The sequence below is a fragment of the Heteronotia binoei genome, chromosome 2 (assembly GCF_032191835.1).
Source record: "Heteronotia binoei isolate CCM8104 ecotype False Entrance Well chromosome 2, APGP_CSIRO_Hbin_v1, whole genome shotgun sequence".
Classification (NCBI taxonomy): domain Eukaryota; kingdom Metazoa; phylum Chordata; class Lepidosauria; order Squamata; family Gekkonidae; genus Heteronotia; species Heteronotia binoei.
Window position 1 is genome coordinate 82667351 of NC_083224.1, and position 24441 is coordinate 82691791.

Sequence of the window (24441 nt, forward strand, 5' to 3'; positions counted from 1 at the left end):
CTCACTTAACCTCCAGATCCCCTAAAGGACAAGCTGTTTCTCTCCCCCCCCCCCCTTCCCCTTTGTTGATCACTAGGAGCTCGAATGTAGAATTAATAACCCGGAACAGGCAGGCAATTTGAACTGGAACAAATAGTGGTGTAGGAAAAAATAAATAATCAGGGATAAATGAAATAACTTGGGTTTAGGTCCTATTGGGGAATCACCCATGAGGGTGTAAAGATTTTGGGTAAAAGAAAGACCAAAAAATAGGGGTGAGCATACTCTGCGGGCTCCAAGATTCAAACTGTCATGGTCGATTTTGAAGAAGTGTGCTATTCAACATAGAATTAGAAGGAAGTAGGGCGATCACTGACTCTACCTGGCTTGTGCATATCGCACAGACTTTTCATCTTGACGTGCTTTGACCTCTTGCTGCAGGGCATCTTGGAGTCGTTGCTGCATCTCCTCCAGTTCTATGATGCGCTTTCGCTGACGTTCTGCCTCCACCTCTTTCAGAACCATTTCAGCTTGCATGGAAGCACGTGCCTACAGATTCATAACAGAAGGCAGTTAGCATGTAGAAAACATAGTCAACAGCAGGTGGCAGACTCAGACACCAAAATCCTTCAAGCAGAGATTTTGGCAAGGGTTTTTTGTTTGGTTCATCAACAGTTTTATCGCTTTCAGTACACAGTAATTGATCAGTATGCGTATAAAGAAAAATGTATAAGAATAAAAGTATATGAAGAAATAAAACTGATCACACGTAGTCCTTGATCCTAACCTGCTTTGGGGACAAACGTTAATGGAATACTACAGGTTGAGGGCATTTCAGTCTATATGAGATTTCTGTATGTTCACTTAATGACCAACCAATAGAAGGACCAGCAACTAGGACCATGACCATGTTAAACTGGAGAGTATGTACTATGTACTGTCTTTATTGGTTCATGGTTCAACTCAAAGGAAATAATAATAATAATAATAATAATAATAATAATAATAATAATAATAATAATAATAATAATAATAATAATAATAATAATAATAATAATAATAATAATAAATTTATTTATACCCCGCCCTCCCCGCCGAGGTATTTTTCTATTACCATGCTATTCTTTTGAATTAAGAGAGATTAATTTTTGATACAAATAGTGTCCACTTACAGATACTTGCACTAGATATATCATTTCCAGCACATATAATAACAAATGCATAGTCCATGAACAAAGCTGAAACAAGGGAGGGGCTATGGAACATTGGTAGAGCACATGCTTTGCATGCAGAATGTTCCAGATTCAATTCCTGGAAAACCCACTTAGAATCAGGCAGCAGATAAGAAGAACCTTCACCTTGTACCCTGGAGATTAGATGCCAGTCAGAATAGACATTACTGACCCTAATAGACTGATGATCTAGCTCAATATAAAAGCAAGTTTGTCCTGACCCGGATAGCCCAGGAAAGCCTGATCTCATCAGATCTCAAAAGCTAAGCAGGGTCAACTCTGACAGTACTTGAATGGGAGACCTCCTTGAAATACCAGCAGTCGGCAGGACAGAGACAGGTTATTCAGCCACCTCTCCGAATATCCGCCAGGCCCTTAGTAGGGGTCAGTCACCAGAGGTTGCTATGACTTCCAAGTACACACACACACACAAAAACTCCAAAATACTGCAGCCGCCATCCCCCCCCCCACACCCAAAAAAGGCAAGTTTGTCTGATGTTACGGTACTTTGTATGTAGCAGGTTCCCATTTAAGTTCACCAACACTGAATATCTCTGTAGTGCAAACATCTACCCAAGCAAGGTCTATACACAGAGAGAGACCTTACTGTATGTCCTGTTCAGAGAGCCAAAAATTATTTGCGGATGACTTCCTATCTCCTTATTTGTCACCAATTGTCTCATATATATATTTTTAGCCTGTTGGCACTACAAGAAAGCAAGGCAATTTCAACATTCCCCAGCCTGTAGCTATAACCCTGTACAGTGTCACATAGTTTTTCTCTGAAACATCTTCTCATAGTCCCTGGTCCTAAGGATGCCTGCCTGGCTTCAACGAGAGCCAGGGTCTTTTCACTCCGAGCCCCTACCTGGTAGAATAAGCTCCCGTTGGAGATCTGGGCCCAGCGGGACTTATCAAGGTTTTGCAGGGCCTGTAAGACGGAGCTCTTCTGCCAGGCTTTTAATTAATCCAGCAGGCATCCTTTGAAAATCATCACTTCCCCCAGCATTTCACCATTATGGTGTTATGTTATGCTGTTAACTATCGGCCACATGCTGTTTACCGTCTATGTCTGTAAGATTGTTTACTGTACTGCTCCTGTTTTGTAATGTCTGTTTTTATGGTATTTTTTAACTCTGTTGTTTTATTGTTGTAAGCCGCCCTGGGCCCACTTGCGAGATAGGGCAGGATATAAATATAAAAATTAAATTAAATTAAATTAAACCGTTCTCTGCAATGAAGCAAGTCAATAAACGGCTCTGTATACACTTAGAACTTCTGGCCAGCAAGAAGATAAAAATATATACTGGCCATACTCAGGGGAAAAGATGCCAATGATAGCAGGATGGTAACTACAACCATGGGAGGTTCCCCAAGAGGGGAATCACAATGCTGAAAGTTCCCCAGTGCATGCATGAATAGTAGTTTTGTTTTTGTCTTGACACATTTGAATCATGTCCATGCCAATTAGAAACCCTCATGTATTGCTTAATTAAGAGAAAGCAGACTTCCTATCAGTTTATGCATTTCTAAAGGTTCCCTCTAGCTCAACCAGAAGGTCTGGCCTGGATGGTCAACAACTGTTGCTGCACCAGAAGTGAATCTACATTGTGGAATGAGCCTGTACAAAACACCTGTGAGATTCTCTTTCATTTATGCATCTGCTGTCTTCTCTCAGCTCTGGAAATGGATCCTGGAAACCACCAGCATCTGCCCATCTTGCACTTACCTGTTCAGCTTCCTGCAGTTGTATCTCTAGTGTCCTCTGCATTTCCTCATGCTGCTCCTTGCGCCGCTGTTCTTCCTCCTGGAGCAGAAGCTCTGCCTGCCGTTGGGCTTCCTTCAACAATTCTAGCTCCTGCAGCTTGCGCTCCTTCTCCTCTTGCAATTGCTTCAGACGCTGCATCTCTTCTTCCTTGGCAGCCTTTTTCCGTTCTCGCTGCTCTCGTTGTTCTCGCCTTTTCTGTTTTAAATCCTTATGTAGAGACTTCTTGCCTTCTGCCTGTAGGCGGATTGCCATTTGGATGGCTGTAGGGAGAAGACGGGACAGAGAAATCAGGAGGGACCAAATGTTTTTCTGTCTGGGTCAATTCTCTGACAAGAGCTGCATTACAGCAGCAGCTTAACTTCCCTGACATTTGGGATGTCTGCTTTTTTTACTGATATATGAATAACTAAACAGGGGTGTCCTGAGGTGAAAGACACACTTCCTAGCTGAAAAGGTTTGTGGTGTGGGAGAAAAGAATGACATGTATGTACACTGATGAAAAGTCAGACTGGCACTACTCTGCAGCATCACCTTATCCTCTCTGTCACAAGTATCTTAACTAGCGTGTGGTCCAAGATCAATGCAGGAAACAAAGATAACATAATTTGCTTTTATAAACTTGGACCAAATCCTTAATAGACATAAGACTATTATTTACGCAGATGCATGAGTGCTTGTATCTCTCTCTTCAGCAGCTTCAGTTAGTTTAGGCTGTTCAGGTTAAAAAAGGGTGATTGCAAATTGATGAATGATGAGAAAGTTAAGGAGATAAAGATCTCTTCTCCTGTCCTTGCTGTTTAACTTCATTTCAGCAAATCTCCAAAGCTGGAGAAGAGAATCTTGACCTCCATAAGTACATAAGAGAAGCCATGTTGGATCAGGTAAATGCCCAATCAATCCAACACTCTGTGTCACACAGTGGCCAAACTTTTTATTTATACACACACACACACACTGTGGCTAATAGCCACTGATGGACCTCTGCTCCATATTTTTATCTAACCCCCTCTTGAAGCTGGCTATGCTTGTAGTCGCCACCACCTCTTGTGGCAGTGAATTCCACATGTTAATCACCCTTTGTGTGAAGAAGTACCTCCTTTTATCCGTTCTAACCGACTGCTCAGCAATTTAATTGAATGCCCGCGAGTTCTCGTATTGTGAGAAAGGGAGAAAAGTACTTCTTTCTCTACCTTCTCCATCCCATGCATAATCTTGTAAACCTCTATCATGTCACCCCACAGTCAACGTTTCTCCAAGCTAAGGAGCCCCAAGCGTTTTAACCTTTCCTCATAGGGAAAGTGTTCGAAACCTTTAATCATTCTAGTTGCCCTTTTCTGCACTTTTTCCAATGCTATAATATCCTTTTTGAGGTGCGGTGATTAGAATTGCACACAGTATTCCAAATGAGACCGCACCATCGATTTATACAGGGGCATTATGATACTGGCTGATTTGTTTTCAATTCCCTTCCTAATAATTCCCAGCATGGCGTTGGCCTTTTGTCTTGACACTGTCTTGACATTTTCAGTGAGTTATCTACCACGACCCCAAGATCTCTCTCTTGGTCAGTCTCTGCCAGTTCACACCCCAAAAAGCAACAGTACAGAAACACCTTAGTACTCACCAAGTGTCCACTCTTGCCTTTGTCTAGTGTCTGAAGCACTCATTTCATATGTCCGAGAAGCTGTTTTCACACAGAACATACACCGTTTTCCATCCCTGTCTGGCAAGATCTTTGAGTCATGAAAGAAGAAAAAAGTCAAAACAATGCAAGACATAAAATGCATCATTTTTTCACAACCTAGGATGACAACGTCCCCTTTGTGCACTGAAATAACAGCACTCCTTTCTGGTCTTTGCAAATTATCCTGGGGGAAAGGTCACTCTTGTTCTTTTCTTCAGAGTACAGCAGTTAAGGGCTTATTCACATTACCATGGTTATCATCTGATAATGGAAATAAATCAGAAAAGTGTGAGAAAGGGAGTAGCTATCACAAATAATGCAATTGTTACCGATAACTGGAGGGGTGATGGTGGCATTTAAACAGCAAAACCATAATTTAATAACTGTGATAAAGCACATCAACTGAAAAGTGAAGGAAGATTAAAAAGTGATCATGAAACTACTTGAAAATGGGATCTTCTGGGTTATGTCGCCTTGAGCTCAGCAGGGGTCCATGGATCGTCTCTCCAGCGGCTCCTCTGAATCAGGCGGTTGGAGGGAAGCCACAGATGTGGCACCCCCAAGGAGACCCTGAAGGGGTTTTCTTTCGGCATGGGACTTTTGCAAGAAGCCAAGGGCATAGCGGCGGCTGTTCCTGTCTTTCTTGTATGCCCCAAAGCTCCACCGCCATGATAGCTAACACGGCAGAAAGAGGTGAATGCCCAACCACTTGCTTTCTTTTCTCTCAATAAGCTCCTGATGTATCGCTTTCCTACCTCAAGCATGGCAATTCTACTTGGCAAGTAAGTGTGCTTTCAATACCACTAGCTAACGGGTCATTTTACATATCAACAAACGGGTAGGTTCAAAGGAAGGGAAAGAAGTGGATTCCACCCCCACTTTCCCTGTGAATGAAGCTTTGAAAAGTTAAAAGAACAACTTTGAGCATTCGCAACAATCTGAATTAGACTGAATACAGATACCTAAATTGACCCGGATTATAATTGGATATGTGTTAAAGAGGCTATTATCTGGCTGCAATATGGTCTGAACAAAAACGAGATATATTCTAGAGAGATCTGTCTTTGTCGTCTGATTGCAACTGAAATGGTAACATCCAAAAACACAGCTGAAGGAGATTTGGAGAGGCAGATTAGCTGGGACTCTGAGCTACTTTTCAACTTGGATTAATAGACTGAGTTTGTTGACAGAGAAAAATGGCATTACCAAGCCAAATGTTTTATAAAAAAGACATATTACGTAGCATAATTTCTCTGAAGCAGGATCTTGGTTCATTAACAGAGTTGATTAAAAAAACAAATGGGAGCTTTTATGCTGAAAGCTAGCGAAATCTCAAATCTACATGAGCAGAGTGTTAAAGAGATCCTGGTGACGTTTGTTGAACTGGAAAGGGAGAGTGATCCGCTGGGAAATGAACAAAAGAAAACCAAAATGGAACCTTATGGCGCAGTTAAAAAGAAAGACCGGAAATCGAGACTGATTTAAGTTTTTTCGAGAGGAACAAATGGCGTGGAATTCTTCCTACTTTTACTGAGAGGGATGACTGCATTAAGGAGAGAGAAGGTGCATCTCAGCCAAAAAATCAAGATGTGGAAATTTTTCAGGAAGAAGGGTTTTTGAATTGTCTCTCTCTTTGTGGGTAGTCGGATATGGAACTCTCAATAAGAACGGATATGCAATCTTAAAAGGCTAAGTGAGATTTCTGGGTTATATTAAGCTGTCTCTTCTAGAGTAATATGGATATAAGAGCTAAAGGACTGAAAAGTTTCGAAAAGAATTTTTATGTAAATAAATAGTTAACTTAGATTAACTTTTAAGAAGGTAGACAACGTAATTATCTTGTAATTTGGTAGATTTGCTCTTAACAGATAAAGATAATTGTTTCTTAGGCTCATTTTAATAACGATATTGTTAGTCTGTATTTTTAATATGGTTGAGTTAAGCAGCAAAAAATCAAGACATGGAAATCTTTCAGGAAGGAGGGTCTTTGAACTGTTGTTCTCTCTGTGGGTAATTAGATATGGAATTTTTAATAAGAACTGATATGTGGTTTTAAAAGTCAAGTGAGATCTTAAGGATTGAAAAGTTTTGCAAAAATGTTGTATAAATAAAGTTAATTTGGATCAATTGTTAAGAAGGCAGACGGCACAATTATTTAGTCTGGCAGATCTGCTCTTAGTATGTTTGTTTGGAGAAACTGGCTATATTGAGAGAGATAAACTATTATGTCCTAACTTTAGCTTATTTTTTTTCTCCCTGTGTTCTATGACATTTTTCAATATGGTTAAGCTTAGCCAGCCAGTTCTGTGTTGAGACTGTTCTGACTCTTTTATACTCATATGTGCTGAATAAGAATTGTTTAGACTTGTATTTTAAGTAATAGTTTAGTAAAAAATCTATAATGAAAGATAAAGATGGTAAAATATATGGGGAGAACCTCATACTTGCAGGTAGAAAGAACTGGGTATTTCACTTGGAGGTAGAATTGTAACTGAAATATTTGTATTCCTCTTTGTTTCTGTTTTTCCCACTTTGTATCCACCCCTTCCCCTCTTTAATGTATCTACGCTTGTGCCTCTTCTCTTTGTAGTTAAAATCAATAAAAATTATATATATATAAAAAAAAGAAACTACTTGAAAATGTACGTCAATCCAGTTTTAGGTAAAACTGGACATAGGTCAAGCCATCTCTTAAACTCCAAGTTCCCTCCCAGAAACCTTCTCCAAACTACTGCTGGTGGGAATAGGGTACAATTCCTCACAAGTCTTTTCTATCCTATGTCTCTCTACTATAGCATGGAACCTTCACAATGTGAATTATACACTTCTCATCTAATGTGGTCAAGAGAACAATTATATTTTTAAACATCTGAGAAGAGACTTGTCATTAGATATACCACTTAAAATTAGTCATGGCAGTAGTAGGGAGATCTGTCCATTAACAAATATACTAAGTGCAGACAAACTCATGACCCTTGAAAGAAAAAGTAGCTGCATGTTGCTCAGCAGTTCCCATAGAGGTGCAGACCAGTGAAAATGCACACTTTTTAACACTGGTTTGAACTTCACACATCCCCCTCACTGGCATTAGAATGCCTCATGTGCTACATCCCCCACTTAGTGCTACATTCCCCACTTAGCCTTAGGGTACACAAGACAAGAGCCTTTCCTCAAAAATTGCTGGAAGTACCAGGTGTGATGCCCCATCTCAGACCTCCGGAAGCAAGTGACCACAGAGTAGGCAGGATAGGAGGCACGCACTAAACTCCTTCCTATCTACTCTATATTGTCACAGTCTCCCTTTGAAGTGCATATGAACATTTAAAGGGAAAAGCAACTTCCTTCCTGCCTCTCTACCCTTCTCTCTTCCTTCTTCCATGCACACAAGATGGGGCTGCAGGATGTTCCTCTCTGCATCCATCCCCATTTGCCAGATAGATAGTTTAGGATCTGTCTGTTTTTCTTAATCTGCACTATCAGACATGTATTTCTGGATTAAAGTAGTTATTGTTTAGTTTCAACTAGAAATAGTGGCTCTGTGTAAGTTTGTAACCACATGTTTGTAACAGACTTAATACAGTTGCATTAAAGTTTTGTGTGCTCTGCTAACTAAAGAAGAATCTGAACCTACCAAAATCAGTACCTTTCCCAGCAAAAATCACCTCTTAAAATTGGCACAAGATTTACATACTGACACTTACAAACAGGCTAGCCTTGGAGCCAAATTAGATGTTACGTTTAATTAATGGCCATCCCAAGGATTTGCAGTAAGACAGCAGCTGCAAGTCTCCCATAGGAACTCACTCCTGCAGGAGCCTGATTTAGACTGGGACTATAGTGTGTGGAAGGAGGGTCTTCAGTTATGCACATGCAGACCTTTGATGAGGAAAATAATGCCTCCTGCTTCTGGGCTGCTTCAGGGTGTGAAAACACTGAGGGGAGGAATTCTGAAGCCCCTCCTCCCCTGTACTGCCAGTCTGAATCAGGTTCCTGTGCTGCTGCTGAAGCAAGTTCCCACAGGAATTTAGAATGGCTGCCTGACCACAAACCCCATGGTGGGCACAAGTTAAATGTCATGTCTAGTTTGGCCCTTACTATGTGCTTCTTTTGCTCTAGAGAATTCCCAGTTACCTCGACACATGAATTTCTGTCCAAAGAAATGCTCCCCTTTTTCTCCTTCCGTTCCTCGCTCACATAGTATGAAAGATCACTTGGTTTCAAGGTAAACCATCGTTCAGACCAGTTTCTCCTCAGATTACCTTTCTTCCACAGATAGCCCTGTGTTGAGTAAGGAAAGAGAAAGAGGCACACAGACATACTGTAAAACAAAGAATTGTTCCAAAGAAATTTGCAAGACTATGCCTACACTGCAATCATAAAAAGGAGTCATGCCACAAAGAGTCAACTCAATTACTGAACAGGTACATTTACAGTGCTATCCTAAACTGAGTTATATCCTTCTAAACACTTTGACTTCAATGAAATCAGGCGTTAACTCTGCTTAGGAATGCAATGTTACAGTATAGGATAAAGGGCTTTTTTTTGTAGAAAAGGCCCAGCAGGAACTCATTTGCTTATTAGGCCACACCCCCTGACACCAAGCCAGCTGGAACTTCCTGTGCGTTCCTGCTCAAAAAAGCCCTGATAGGATGATTTGATCAATGTAAAGTTAACTGTATAGTAAAGCAGTGTATGAGCACCATCTTTTTAGAGTGTGCCACACATTGATCCTGACAGACCCTGGTCTCCCATCTAGAGTCAGTGCCATACTCAAACAACCAGCACTCCCAACATACGCATTTGCTTATCTTTCTTCACTGATCAGTGGATTTAGGATCAAACCAGACCTGCCTTTTAAAGGTATATTATGGCAGCATGTGGTGTAGGAGAAAACAGGTTTCATTCCCCTACCCCACATATGATCTCACTGATCAGAACTGACTCTCTCAGACAATGCTAACAGCCCTGGATCAGCTTTAATCAAGGTACCACAGGACTAGAGGAAAAGGATTTAATATGATCTTGATCAGAATCACCTCCCACAGCTATAATTAGCCTTTTAAAAATGCTCAGGATATCTGGTTATGTACATCTTAATATCTCATCTGGTTCAACTCTTAAAGTCTTATTTTCTCATTAAATGCTAGCATTTCCCACATACTATTTATTCCTTCGGGGCTCTTCCAAAGAGATGGGGATTTTCGTTTGTCAAGCATGTTGATTTAGCATACTTGACACCTTAAGAATGTTGTGTCAGTCTTGCAGATTCCAAAATGAGAACTATGGTATAAAATGATTGTGCAAGCTGTAGCTGTAGTTACCAAAAGCTGGAGTTATCACTCCAGCAAAATACTATGGAATTGATATACAGCTTCAATGCAAACCCTCTGGCCTCTCCTCAGCTGGCTATTGCATCCTTCTTTTTAAGGTTTGCAAATATATTGTATGCTACTGGTTTACTCAATACAAGTTAGATTATGTTTTCCAAATATTTAGTGCTTTATTTGCCGAAAAGGTAACTGAAATATGCAGTGGACAATACTCACCAAACCAATAAGGATATCTCCAGAGGGAAAGAGAGTTCTCAGCTATGTCTCTGGTTGCTACAGCAGACCCTTTACTTGTTGTTCATTCTAGGCTGATTCTACAAAACCAGGCACAGTATTTGTCCCACTTCCTGACCAGGAGGGAGGTCTTTACCTGTTTGAGCATATCCCCAATGACTTCCTGGTAGACCTCTTCAACAGCCATACTGATGGCCTCTTGCTCAATCCCACGCAGGAACCGGCCTGAATTAACCAAATCCAAAAATTGCCAGACTGTCAAGCCACTCTGTTGTTGGGTTTCTTGGGAAAGGTAGTCATCTAGCTCCCCACAGTTGAGTTCAATATTCATTGCCATGTAGATCTTCTTCAGGAGATACTCTACCTAAAATATGTGGTGGAAGTTAACTGGGAAGAAATCAAGCATACCTTCTCACTGGTAATCATAGGCTTCCCAACCCTCCCGCCCTGGCAGGGGACCCCAGAATTTACAGCCTCTTCCCCCACTGTAAAAGAAACGGAAGTGGGGGGAAGGGGGGGAAACGGCACCAAGGAGCGTGGTGAGCCGCGAGTCCGGGTCCTTCTGCGCCTCAGAAGGACCCGGACTTGCGGCTCGCCATGCTCCTGGCCTGCCTCCACACTCCCCTTCTCTGATTTTCCTCAGAGGCGGGGCGGAGCGGGCGATGCCGCTGCGCTGCTGTCTCTTCTCTGCTTCACCGTAGCTGCTCCTCCGAGATGGGCTCAGGCTGAGCCCATCTCGGAGGAGCAGCTACAGTGAAGCGGAGAAGAGGCGGCAGCAGCGTAGCGGCATCGCCCGCTCCGCCTCTGAGGTAAAATCAGAGATTGGGTGCTGGGGCGGGGGGGAAGAAACAAGCAGCTCCGCAGCCTGCCCCCCTCAGCCTTGGTGGGTTGGCTGCTGGAGAGAGGCAGGCAGCGAGTGGCAGAGGAGGAGCTCTGAGGGGACCACGCCCGGCCTGCAGGACGGGGTGGAAGAAGGCCGTGAGGGCAGCCAAGAGCTGAGTTGCCTCGCGCTCTGCCAGACAGTGTGGACCCCAGCGGGCTTCTTTTCCCCACAGCGATGCCTTCTCTGCTGCCGGCCTCACTGCTGCCCGCCGCCTATTCTGCCCTTTGCCAGCAACTGCTTGGTACAGGGTGGGTGGGGATGAGGTTTCTTCAAAGTCTTGGAGGGGGGGCGGTAGTTTGCAAAAGGGGAATCTTTGCAGAAAGGGAAACCCTCGCCCCCTTGGGCAATGCTGGGCCGGTTGCCGCTGCATCTCCCAGGCTTGTTCCTTGCTGCCTCCGAGGCCTTCGTGCCCCCCCCCCCAAGTCCTTGGGATTTCCCATCCACCACCAGCATCCTGGGTTTGGCTCTAAAAAAATTTGCATCTAGTTATTGCCTTTGGTGCTTCCAGGTTGTTTAACATACTGAAATTAAATAATTGTTCTATGGAGGTGCATCAAGTAAACATCTCTTATGGCCTCTCTGTTCCCTTGAAGCTGCAAGAGTCTTGTGAGCAAAAATTCTACTTTGTGAGCTACTGGCATTAAAGTGGTGAGCTACTTCAAATAAATTAGTTTGCTCTGGGGCCATTTTTCCTGAGCAAAGACAAAAATATGTGAGCTGGAGGCTAAAAAACTGAGCTAGCTCACGCTAACTCAGCTTAGAGGGAACACTGCTTATGGGGGGGGGGAAAGTGGTGAGGGAAAACTCACCAGTCCAGCTATCTACAGAGTGACTCCAGTCTAGGTAAGCTCTTTCTCATTTTGCAAGGCAATCCTAAAGAGTTGCACATTTCTAAACCCATTGCACTGTCGGTTTCCGTTTCTAAACCTCTTCATCCCAGACACCAAAAGAGATTTGTTGCTGTTCTCTGTGTGTAAAGGGCAGCACTGGTTATTTGAAATTCCACAGTTCTGTGGTGGTAAAGGTAAAGGTAGTCCCCTGTGCAAGCACTGGTCGTTTTCGACTCTGGGGTGACGTTGCTTTCACAGCGTTTTCACGGCAGACTTTTTACAGGTGGTTTGCCATTGCCTTCCCCAGTCATCTACGCTTTCCCCCCAGCAAGCTGATACTCATTTTACCAACCTCAGAAGGATGGAAGGCTGAGTCAACCTGGAGCTGGCTACCTGAACCAGCTTCCGCTGGGATCGAACTCAGGTCATGAGCTGAGGGCTCTGACTGCAGTACTGCAGCTTTACCACTCTGCATCACAGGGCTCTTACCCAGGGCTTAATTTAAATTCTAGGAATTCTTTTTTGAAGATCATAAGTCTCAGAAATGTGTGAAGCGATGCCTGAAAAAAAGGGTTCCTGGGCATGTGAAGACTGGCTTGCTCTGTCACTGAAGAACGTGTTCTGGCACATTTAAGTGTTAAGTAACTGTATTTCCAATGTTAGCTGGCTGCGGGTTTGCCCCGTATTTCTGCTTTTTTTTTAGAATTTGAACTTCCCTGGATCAGAATCCACACTTCTAGTATTTCTTTATTATTAAAACAAGCCCCCCCACCAACTGAAGCTCAGCCTGAGCCCATCTCGGAGGAGCAGCTACGGTGAAGCGGAGAAGAGGCGGCAGCAGCGCAGCGGCATCACCCGCTCCGCCTCTGAAGTAAAATGAGAGAAGGGGAGGATGGAGGAAAGGAAGACATTTAAAAAGGTGTGCCGTCCCTTGAAATACAATGGCCAAAACTCCCGTTGGGGTTCAGTGATGCTTGTCACACCCTTGCTCCTGGCTCCACCCCAGTGTCTCCTGGCTCCACCCCCAAAGTCTCCTGGCTCCACCCCCAAAGTCCCCAGATATTTCTTGAATTGGACTTGGCAACCCTAGGTAATCATCAGCTGTTATCTAGATTGTCCTTTGCATTCACATGCATTTCCTTTCTCTTCAAGGAATCTAGCATTTCATTTTGGAAGCACTTCCTGCTACAGTTGCTTTCATTTTTAATACAGAACTTTATTTCCAGGGAAAATGTACTCCTGCTCCCTCTCCTTTGGGTTTCCCCTTCAAGTCTTTTATGTCTAACTTGAGAACTTTTGTTGAAAATATTCAGCCATGTTTAATAAATATATATGCAACTGTAATGAGCCTTTTGGTTAAACAACATTTGATTTAAATTTGATAATGTGTTAGCATCAGAACTTTAGTTACCTAATCTGGCTACTCCTATGTGAGAACATAAGAGAAGCCATGGTGGATCAGGCCAATGGCCCATCCAGTCCAACACTCTGTGTCACACAGTGGCCAAAAAAATTATATGCACACACACACACATATACACACTGTGGCTAATAGCCACTGATGGACCTCTGCTCCATATTTTTATCTAACCCCCTCTTGAAGCTGGCAATGCTTGTAGCCACCCCTACCTCCTGTGGCAGTGAATTCCACATGTTAATCACCCTTTGGGTAAAGAAGTACTTCCTTTTATCGGTTTTTACCTGACTGCTTAGCAATTTCATCGAATGCCCACGAGTTCTTGTATTGTGAGAAAGGGAGAAAAGAACTTCTTTCTCTACTTTCTCCATCCCATGCATAATCTTGTAAACCTCTATCATGTCACCCCGCAGTCAACGTTTCCCAAAGCTAAAGAGCCCCAAGCATTTCAACCTTTCTTCATAGAGAAAGTGTTCCAACCCTTTAATCATTCTAGTTGCCCTTTTCTGGACTTTTTCCAATGCTATAATATCCTTTTTGAGGTGCGGTGACCAGAATTGCACACAGTATTCCAAATGAGACTGCACCATCGATTTATACGGGGGCATTATGATACTGGCTGATTTTATTCTCAGTTCCTTTCCTGATAATTCCCAGCATGGTGTTGGCCTTTTTTATTGCAAACACACACTGTCTTGACATTGTCAGTGAGTTATCTACCACGACCCCAAGATCTCTCTCTTGGTCCATTTCTGCCAGTTCACATCCCATCAACTTGTATTTGTAGCTGGGATTCTTGGCCCCAATGTGCATTACTTTGCACTTGGCCACATTAAACCTCATCTGCCACGTTGACGCCCACTCACCCAGCCTCAACAGATCCCTTTGGAGTGCCTCACAATCCTCTCTGGTTCTCACCACCCTGAACAATTTAGTGTCATCTGCAAACTTGGCCACTTCACTGCTTACTCCCAACTCCAAATCATTTATGAACAAGTTAAAGAGCATGAGACCCAGTACTGAGCCCTGTGGCTCAGAAAGGAAAGGAAAGGAATGACAACCTAATCACATTTGAATGGGTTTAGTTAAACTAGTTATAATTATTAAATAATAATTAATGTAATTAGACAAATAATTTACAAATAAATCCTTTTAACCACCAATAGAAGGGCATTTTAAATGATTCTGAATCCGTGCTGGGCAAAGACTTCAGTTCCCTTAATCTGTCTTAATATGTGTCAGTATCACTGGTATTAGGTTGGAGGTAAAGGGGGTTCCTTCTGGATTTTATGTTCAGGATAAGAAGATTAAGTCAACATGAGATCTGAGGGAGGGAAGGGACAGAAATGGACATAATACATGGGACAAAAATCTGTCCATGTTTTTTCTTTAACAATCAATTAATTCTTGAAAATGAATTATTTTCCAAATGATTGTAAAAGGAGAATTAATGTATTTTACTGACTACACTGGCTGCATGTGTGTTCCTTTACCTGGCCTATGATACTCCCATTCTGTACTGCAGTAAGTGGGAGGATAATTTCCCTACCCACTGGTGCAGCCTGTTCTTGATCTACCTTCCTGCCACCACAGCTTGCCAGTGCTATCTGAACAGTAATGTTTTCTTCCTGCCCAGCAAGTCAGAACAGTTCTTGCTACTTTTGTGAAATTTAAGTTAGGTGCCTGGGAAAATACAATCAGGAGCACAACACAATAATTCTAAGTCTTTAAAATAGATTGTTAGCCAGTTTGGAGACCAAAAGGCAGCATACAAACATATCAAATGAAGTGAAGGGACTGGAAGGTTTTTTCTCAGCTTTTCCTAGTCCCTGAAGTTCAGACCTGTGAAGGTCTTCATCCTGTTCTGGCCCACTGGTTTATATTGCAGGGAGAAGGCAGCATGCAACTAGGACAGGTTATGCTTCTTATATGGCTAGCTTCCAGCTGCAGACATGAATATGTACTGGGGGAAAGACAGTACGTACCAGCTTTTTTTTGCAGCACCACCACGGGGGGGGGGGGGCATAGAAAGCTTATACAGTTTATTATATTGTACTATTGAACATGGCATTTGGTGCTCAGTTCCAAATAAAAGGGTTTTCAGTAAAAAAACAAAACAAAAAAACCTCTGCTCAAGTTTTCAAGATCTGAAGAACAGGAAATGTCTTGGTGGGAAACAGGAAGCAGAGCTGGTGAGTATGTGCACACTCAGAATCTTTTCTGCTGATCTGCAAGGGGGATAGGAAAAGTAGACTGCTGCCACCCCCATCTGAAGTCCGCCAATGACTGAATGCAATGGAAACTGCAGGAATCCTCCAAAAGCACTTCTTACAGACTAGGTCTCTGCTGGCTTCGGGCACAATGTAAACAAGTCTCTGCTCTCTGGATTTATAAATCACCTGATAGAGACTTTGCCTTTGCACTGAGAAACAGAGAAATTTCCCTCCTTCTAACATGCCTTGTGGCATTTAGAGATTATTACTGTAATTAGAAGCTCTGCGTGACTGAATGGCATTTTTTACAGTAATTAACCATTCGGGTAGAAAAAATATATTGCATATTCATACATGAAGGAACTTAGAATGGATATGTCCATTTCAGATGTATAGCACTCTGAAACAAAAAGTCAAATAAATAACTTGGTGCATGTTGTATTTCAGGTTCACTCATTCTTTATGCTTCAAGCTCATGGTAAGAATAATGCTCAAATCCAATTACTATTTGTTGTCCTGCAATGTTTTACCCCATAATCTTCTACTTTCCCAAACTGAATGACTATGTACAGTTAAATAAAAAAAAAAATGGGGGGGAGGGGGAGACCCAGGTTGGTCAAGCAACTAGAGGGAGACTGGGATGAGTGGGAACATGGGAGGTGGGGGTGGCTGCTTGTCAGCAATGGTGTGACATCACTTCTGGAAGTAGCATCACCTCTCTAGAAAACATCAAAAACTCTATGGTAAAACCACAGGGCTATATTTCCCAGGAAGCAACATCATGTCAACAGGGTTATTTTAAAAAATAGTTTTTCTCCTGCTAGCTGCTAGAGTGCTGGCAGGAAATGCCAATGGGGGTCAAGAACCGGTTTCCTTCTTTCAGTGGGCATACAGCAAGCTTATGCCTCCCAAAAAAGCAAAACCATGCACTTCATTACAGAAATAGGGACCATGGTTCAGTAATAGAATATTTGCTTGGCATACAAAAGTCCCAGGTTCAATCTGCAGCATATCGTGTTTAAAGGATCAGGTAGAGATGACATGAAAGACCTCTGCTTGGATCCCAGAGAACCACTACCTGTCTAAGTAGATGATGGCTCAGTTTGAAGTAGTTTCATGTGTCCAAGTATATACTTTTGTATTACCAGTCTAGATTAAAGCCTTGTGTTAACCACCTTCTTGAGCACTGTTTTCTTCCTCTTTTATTATTCTTTTCTTTTGAAAATAGTGAATCTACATCACTTGTATATTGATTCATGTAGATATCAATTTGTCTGCTAACATCTTTCAATAGAAAGTAAACCTGTCCACATTATGATCTTAAAATTCACCTACATTACCAGTCCTGTCTCAATATCTGCCATCCCAACACTTTATTTTTTATTTTATTTACTTCATATATATCCTATCTTTCTTCCCAATGGGGACCCAAAGTGGTTTACAACATTCTCCTCTGTTCTATTTTATCTTCATAACAACCTTGTGAGGTAGGTTAGGCTGAGGGTATGTAACTGGCCCAACATCACTCAGCAAGCTTCCATGGCGGGGTGGGAATTCACACCCAAGTTTCCCAGATCCTAGTCCAGCACTTTAACCACTACACAATGCTGGCACCCTTTCTAGCAAATGTACCATTCAAACATATCAGGGAGTGTATTATGCCAGTTGTGCAACTTGACCATTCATTAACCAAAAACAGCTTGCATTTTTAGGGAAAGGAACTATAATATAGTGCAGGGGTGTCGAACTCGTTAGTTATGAGGGCTGGATTTGACATAAATGAGACCTTGTCGGGCCGGGCCATGGGTGTCATAAAATGTAATGCCAGGTAGCGGACATATAAACTGTATAAAGGGGGTGCAAACACATTTTTTTTTACTTAAAACATTAGTACATGTACAATGATTAGTATCAGCCTACTATCTGGGAAGTCTAAATTCAAGATCCCCAATCAAAGGAAAATGTGAAAGAGAAAGCAATGGAAATTTCCTGGGTAAACCTGGGCTAGACACACACACACTCAGCCTAATGCTAGCTTGTTGTTATTTCTCTTCTAAATAGTTCACATACTTTCCTATTGAGCAAGACTGGAGGCCATGAATACAATGAAAAAGATGAGGGGAACCCAGCTGCACCCATAACAAGCCCAACAAATCTCCCTCCCTCTTTTTCTCTCTGTAGCAAGACAAAAAGCTCATACCTTCAATAAAACATTGCTAGTCTTAAAAGTGCTGTTTGTATTTCTTCCGATGGTGATGTCATGGGTGCTGGGGACCCTGCAGAGGAAGACGAGTCTGCCGAGGAAACTGTACCCCTGCCACCTGCACCAGTACCCCTGCCTCCTGCTGAAGAAGATCCCAGCCCCCCTGCCTCGCCCTCTCGGGTGGCTCGTGTGTGTGACCGCCTCCGTCAGGACCTCAGGGATCGGAGGAGGGCGGCACGCTCACAAGCAAGACGCTCCCTGAGTCCTGAGTTTTGAGAGGATTCTGGCCCTCCTAAGAGCAAGGATGCTTGAGTTGTAACAGGATCCTGGCTGCCTCCCAGAGCCAGCAATTAGCCCAAATGGGCAACAGCCAGCAGAGGGCTATATAGCTGTGGGCTTTGGGAGGAGGCTTTGTGGAAGCAACTAGTCATCTCCCTGACGTTCTAGCATCCACTCCGGCTTGACTTTGGTTCCTGACTCCCTGACTTTGGCTTTTGACTTCTGGACTCCCTGACCTCGGCTTCTGGACCTCGGACCTGCGATACTTGCACAGCGATTTGGACTTGGCACCTTGGACACTCCTGCTTGTTGGTTACAGACCTTGGACTGCCTCTGGACTTTGCCTGACCCGGCCCCAGCCGTGACAGGTGAGGACTGGGCAAAGGAAGCTGGAGCTCTTTCCTTCCTTCCCCCAGGGCACAAGGAGAGGGAGGAGCCTCAGCCAGGAAGGAAGAAAGACTGGGCTCAGTAACTCTGCAGGTTGATTAGTTGGGTCTGGCAAACTTAATCACCCAGCAGAGTTATAGAACCAGGCTCTTTCATTTGCTAAGGCTCCTCCTCTCTCCTCCTCCCTTTAGGAAAAGGCGGGGGGGGGGAGAAGGAGCAAATAAAGGCTGCTTTGCTGGCAGGCTGACTGCTGGGGAGAAATACAAAATGGCGACTGAACACAGCAGGGAAGGGAGAATGAAGCAGACAACGGCCAGTTGCTGGAGGGCCTGATTAGAACACTCTGTGGGCCACATCCGGCCAGTGGGCCACAGTTTGGCACCCCTGATATAGTGGGTTCAACACCAGGAAGAGATGAGGTAGTAGTGATCATAGCTCTTTATTTGGTACAGCAGAGGTCCCCAATCCCTGGTCCGTGGACCAGTACTGGTCCGTAGCCTGTTAGCAACTGGGTCATGAGTTGTATAATTATTTCATTATATATTACAATGTAGTAGTAATAAGAAGATGACATTGAATTTATATCCTGCCCTCCACTCTGAATTTTAGAGTCTCAGAGCAGCTCACAATAGGGTGACCATAATGTCTGAAGGCCAGCCAGGGACAACGGGGGGGGGGGGAGGCAGGGGTGCGCGGAGAGCGCGCGCGCCGCCGGAAACAGGAAGTGACGTCACTTCCGGTGACGTCATGCCACCACCGGAAACAGGAAGTGGCATCACTTCCTGTGACATCATTTTCCCCGCGTCACCTGCCGGAAACGGGAAGTGACATCACTTCCTGTGACATCATTTCCCCCAAATGACATCATTTTCCCCAAATGCCACTGCCGGAAACAGGAAGTGACTTCACAGCACTTCCTGTGACGTCCCCAAAAATCCCCCAAATATCACCGCCGGAAACAATTTTGTTCTCAAATCCTGTATATACTTCATCAGTATATGGGATAAGGCACTTTCTCAACTGTGCTGCATAATGCAGCCTATTTATTTTGTCCTGTTGGCTCTGTTGGCTCTATCTGCACCACCTTCATCACTTTCGGGGTGTGGATCCCCCAGTGGGGTGGTCTCCCGACTCCCTCCGCTGACTGTTTCTGATAGCCCTGCGCTCCCTCTTTCATTTGATATGTGTCCCATGCGGGTGCCACCCTCCCGCCGGGAGATGCCGCAAAATGAGCCCCCTTGAGGCTTATGGCGGCAGGGCTCGGGGGAAGCGAGCTAGACTGCTGTTCTTTTGAGGGGTTATAGAGTGTTTCGAGCCCGTCCCTGTGGCATCAGTCCCATCGTTGTGGGACCCAGGGGGCCGGCGCAGCGGCACGCCGAAGCAGCCTGTCACTAATAACACAGGTCGAGATGCAGGACAGGAACCTGGAAGTGACCGACAGGCTGCTTCAGCTGCGCCATCGTTGTGGGACCCAGGGGGCCTGTCGATCACTTCCGCATCTCGACCTGTGTTATTAGTAACAGGCTGCTTCGGCGGGCCGCTGTGCCGGCCACCTGGGTCCCATAACGATGGGACCAATGCCACAGGGATGGGCTCGAAACACTCTATAACCCCTCAAAAGAACAGCAGTCTAGCTCGCTTCCCCCGAGCCCTGCCGCCATAAGCCTCAAGGGAGCTCATTTTGTGGCATCTCCCGGCGGGAGGGTGGCACCCACACGGGACACATATCAAATGAAAGAGGGGGCGCAGGGCTATCAGAAACAGCCGGCGGAGGGTGTCGGGAGCCCACCCCACTGGGGGATCCACACCCCGAAAGTGATGAAGGTGGCGCAGATAGAGCCAACAGAGCAAACAGGACAAAATAAATAGGCTGCATTATGCAGCACAGTTGAGAAAGTGCCTTATCCCATATACTGATGAAGTATATACAGGATTTGAGAACAAAATTGTTTCCGGCGGTGATATTTGGGGGATTTTTGGGGACGTCACAGGAAGTGCTGTGAAGTCACTTCCTGTTTCCGGCAGTGGCATTTGGGGGAAATGATGTCATTTTGGGGGAAATGATGTCACAGGAAGTGATGTCACTTCCTGCTTCCGGCAGGTGGCGCGGGGGAAATGATGTCACAGGAAGTGATGTCACTTCCTGTTTCCGGCGGTGGCATGACATCGCCGGAAGTGACGTCACCGGAAGTGACGTCACTTCCTGTTTCCCAGATAAGAGTCTGCACACTTAACCACCACACCAAACGCTTTAGAAATAAAGTGCACAATTGTATCATCCTGAAACCATCACCCTGCCCCCTGGTCTGTGGAAAAATTGTCTTCCATAAAACCGATCCCCGGTGCCGAAAAGGTTGGGGACCGCTGCGGTACAGCATAGTATAGGGCTGCACTCTGACTGAAGAACTGGGCCAAAGATATACACTTCATTGGATCATTCAAACCAGCAAGGAGCCCATGACTGGAGCGGGGCAGTAGGGATTTGGACCCTACTGCCCATTGTTCCTGAGTCCCCAAGCTCTACCCTAAAGGCTCCAATGAGCTAGGCAGGAACACCATTGATACTTTACCACTTTAGTTCATACATACAACAGGAACATGAATGCACAGATAATTAGTATTCAGACAGTGAGGGGGATAAATGAAATGTGACAAGAATAGGAGTTGGGATGCACTCAAAATCACTGTTTCTCAAAAGTATGAGGCAGTTCTCCTTACAGAGGTGTGAGAACAAGGCTTATTTGTTTTTATGGTAATACATATGGAAAATACGAAAAGAATTCAGCTAATCTCTACTGAATCACTGGCAGGGTATACATAACTGGAACTATAAAGAGGTAGGTATCTGAAAGGGGTTTTTTGGCACAACTGCTTCTAGGCCGCATGGCATCATATGTTACATTATGCAATGAGGCACTGCAGTTTATACTTCTTAAAAACTCATGTTTCAGAGGTGACTAGGTCATAACAATTTCCATGTCCTTTAAAGAGTTTAACCAACCAGAAGGCTTCAGAGTGGGATCACACAAGAGATTTGGCTCAGCAGTATCCCAGCTCTGAAAAAGCCGGCTCTCTTTGATCCGTGCCACAGCATTCACACAGCCTCCCTCCTGCCGGGAGAGGCACCAACCACACTCGTGCAAGAGGAGCATTCAGACTGCTCATGCAAGTGTGGGGTGGGTGCATCATGCACCTGGCCATTCAGACTGCCAGGAAATGCGCCCTACATACATTTTAGAGATGGGAACCTTAGACATTGAACTGCAGATTTGGTTGCAATCCTGACAGGCTGGTCAGCCAATTCATTGCCTCTAATTCTCATATGCCAAGGAGCCCAACAAAACAAACAACAGTATATTTCAGGGAAACAAGTGTCTCTAACTGGGAGCTGGTGACAGGAAGCAGTGTGTGCAAGCTGAACTCAAATGGATTCAGAGCTGGCATTGAGCTGTGGGAGTCAGTACACAGACTAACTTAAAGCACAGAAACTTGACATAATGGTAATTAGTTTGCAAGACATTCAGTGATAAACACAGATGATTGAATAAGAAGCTTTCTTGTACTGTTTTGGTGCTTGTGAATTAATACTGCTCCCATACAGGCCTTGGAACCTTCAGTATAAACTGCTGTTTAAGCTACATGGGCTAAACAATATTCAATATACAACTTCTGGTATTGTTCTAGAGTTGTCTCAACATGAAGCAGTGCAAGTAAATCTGAAGACACCTCCTAGTCCAAACTAGCAGGGACAATGTTACTGCACTAATATTATTCAGCAAAAACTGCAGTTGTTGCAAGAATTTAATGCAAAGTTTGAAAGTGAAGATTATTAAGGAGCAACAGAGTTTTCCTACTACACAATGAACACACTATCTGAAGTGAGGTGGTCAGGTAAAGATCACAATGTAGCAGCATATTCCAGAGAGAGCAGTGCATGGTAGAGGATCAAGTGCTTCCACAGCAAGGCGGAGCTATAGGAGAGGGGCATTATGTTCCAGTGTACATGACAGGCAGGACCTACTTCCTTCAAAGATGACAGCAAGCAGAACTGTATGCAATGGCACCAGCACAGACATACTGTCTGCATCCCCTGAAGTAGAACTATCAAATAGTACTCACAGGATGTTTAGTGCCTTTTGTAGGCTCTATATATGAAATAATTACCATAACTGCTTGCTCAGGAATGTGCATCTTCACTAACATAATGCCCAAAAGGGGAGGATTTCTTGATTACAAGGTATAACATCTTGACACACAGAGTGCAATTTTGAGTGTTTTTATCAGTTTATTTGAACAGCTGCACTACCAGTAAATGTGGTATAGTGTCATGGTTAGAGTAGTCAGATGAGAATGTAACAATCTTGTAATATGGATCTGTAGAATTGTGTGCATGTGCAGAAATCAGTAATAGCTAGTTTCAGATAGTCATGATGCCCATATAACTGGGCTTCATGCTACTATGATTACCACATAGTTATTTTGGATGATCCAATAACAATGCAAAACATGTTTCCTGTGACTCACCCTTTATCACAAATGCAACAAAAAAAATTACTCAGAAATGATCCTACCTCATCTGGAACCATAACAAGAGGGTACTTGTCTTCAGATAAGAAATTAAACAAGCACCAAAGCTTGAATGCATCTTCATGGGATATAACACTGTTCCCATTCCGGTTTGCCTTGTAATTCTTCTTTGCTGTCAATGTCCAGCACAATTCATCAAAATTCTCCTTGACAAAAGAACCTTCTTCTACCTGCAAACAAAGGGCACAAATCACTCCTGTTTCAGGATTTTGTTTCCTTTGGCACAATATCAGGAACATTGTTTAAGAGATGCTGCAGAAGGAAAGTCTTGGTAACAATATTTTCATGCCACCATCTTGCATTTTTAGATAATACTTTTATGTATAGACGTAAGACTGATAAGCATTCCCATTTCCGTTTAATCAATGAAGAAGCTGAGAAGGGGAGATAAATGTTCATATGCAAAGGAGGAGCAGACTCTTTTTCCCATAATAAATGAAAAGAATTTATTTGAAACACTGTCATCATATTGTTCCACTCTATTGATTTCATGATGGTTCACCTCCATGGCAACTGAAAAGATGGGTTTATCACCTGGTAATAGGCAACAGTTATTCTCACAGCATCCCGAGTTTCAGTGTTGTCTAAACTCTGGGTGCATGTTGTGGCACAATTCTGATTTTGCTTTTGTGTCAACAAAGGAGTAAGAAAAGCTGCTTCTGCTGAAGTCTTGATCTACACAAATATTAATGATACTAAAGCCATATCATTTGGGGGAGGGCTGCATGTGGTCACCTATATGGTGATGCAATCACTCAGTTACTGACAGTGTTTAGACAAACCCCAAGAATTTTAATGGCCATTTCCCTGATATAAACACTGAAATACTTTTCTCCAGTTCAAACCTATATCTATACACAGGGATGCCCTTGAAGGCAACCAAGAAGCCACAATTGGTCCACAACATGTAGCACCCCATCTTTTATCTGAACAAACAACTCACCAGTTCTAAAGGTTTATGCTGATTACTGATGTGTTTCTGGGTTCATTCAAGGTGCTGATTTTAATCTTTAAAAGACCTTAATGACCTTGGAAACCATATCTAAAGGAACAACCCCCCATGTATCTATGGAACCCCTTCCTTCATGAGAGCACAGCCTTCTTGTTGTTCCTCAAACAAGCTAAGGCCTTTTCAGTGACTGCCCAGTCTTTATTTCTTAATATATATATTATTACCAATTTTCAATTGACAAAACAAAACCAACAAAAAATAGAGCTATAGTTCCATATAGAGGTCAGCAAAATCTCTCCAGAATCATAACAAATACAAGATGAATTAGAAACACAGTGTGGTAATTGTAAAGCAGATATGTACAAACAGTCCATATTTAAACCATCTTACATTGTTTTTAAATGCAAAGAGCAGGCATCGCCAGAAAGACGTAACTACTCAGTGCTCATATACATCAGTCATA

General features: G+C 43.5%; 1 protein-coding gene across 1 annotated transcript in view; it reads right to left on the reverse strand.

The window, feature by feature from the left end:
* Positions 1-24441, reverse strand: part of DEF6 (DEF6 guanine nucleotide exchange factor) — a 92255-nt gene that overhangs the window by 9149 nt on the left and 58665 nt on the right. Inside the window, exons 3-8 of the mRNA XM_060231445.1 lie at positions 23011-23196; positions 10364-10591; positions 8795-8941; positions 4604-4712; positions 2941-3239; positions 362-528 (exon numbers count right to left, since the gene is read on the reverse strand). Of these exons, the coding sequence (XP_060087428.1) occupies positions 362-528; positions 2941-3239; positions 4604-4712; positions 8795-8941; positions 10364-10591; positions 23011-23196 (1136 nt within the window). The remainder of the gene's footprint in view (positions 1-361; positions 529-2940; positions 3240-4603; positions 4713-8794; positions 8942-10363; positions 10592-23010; positions 23197-24441) is intronic.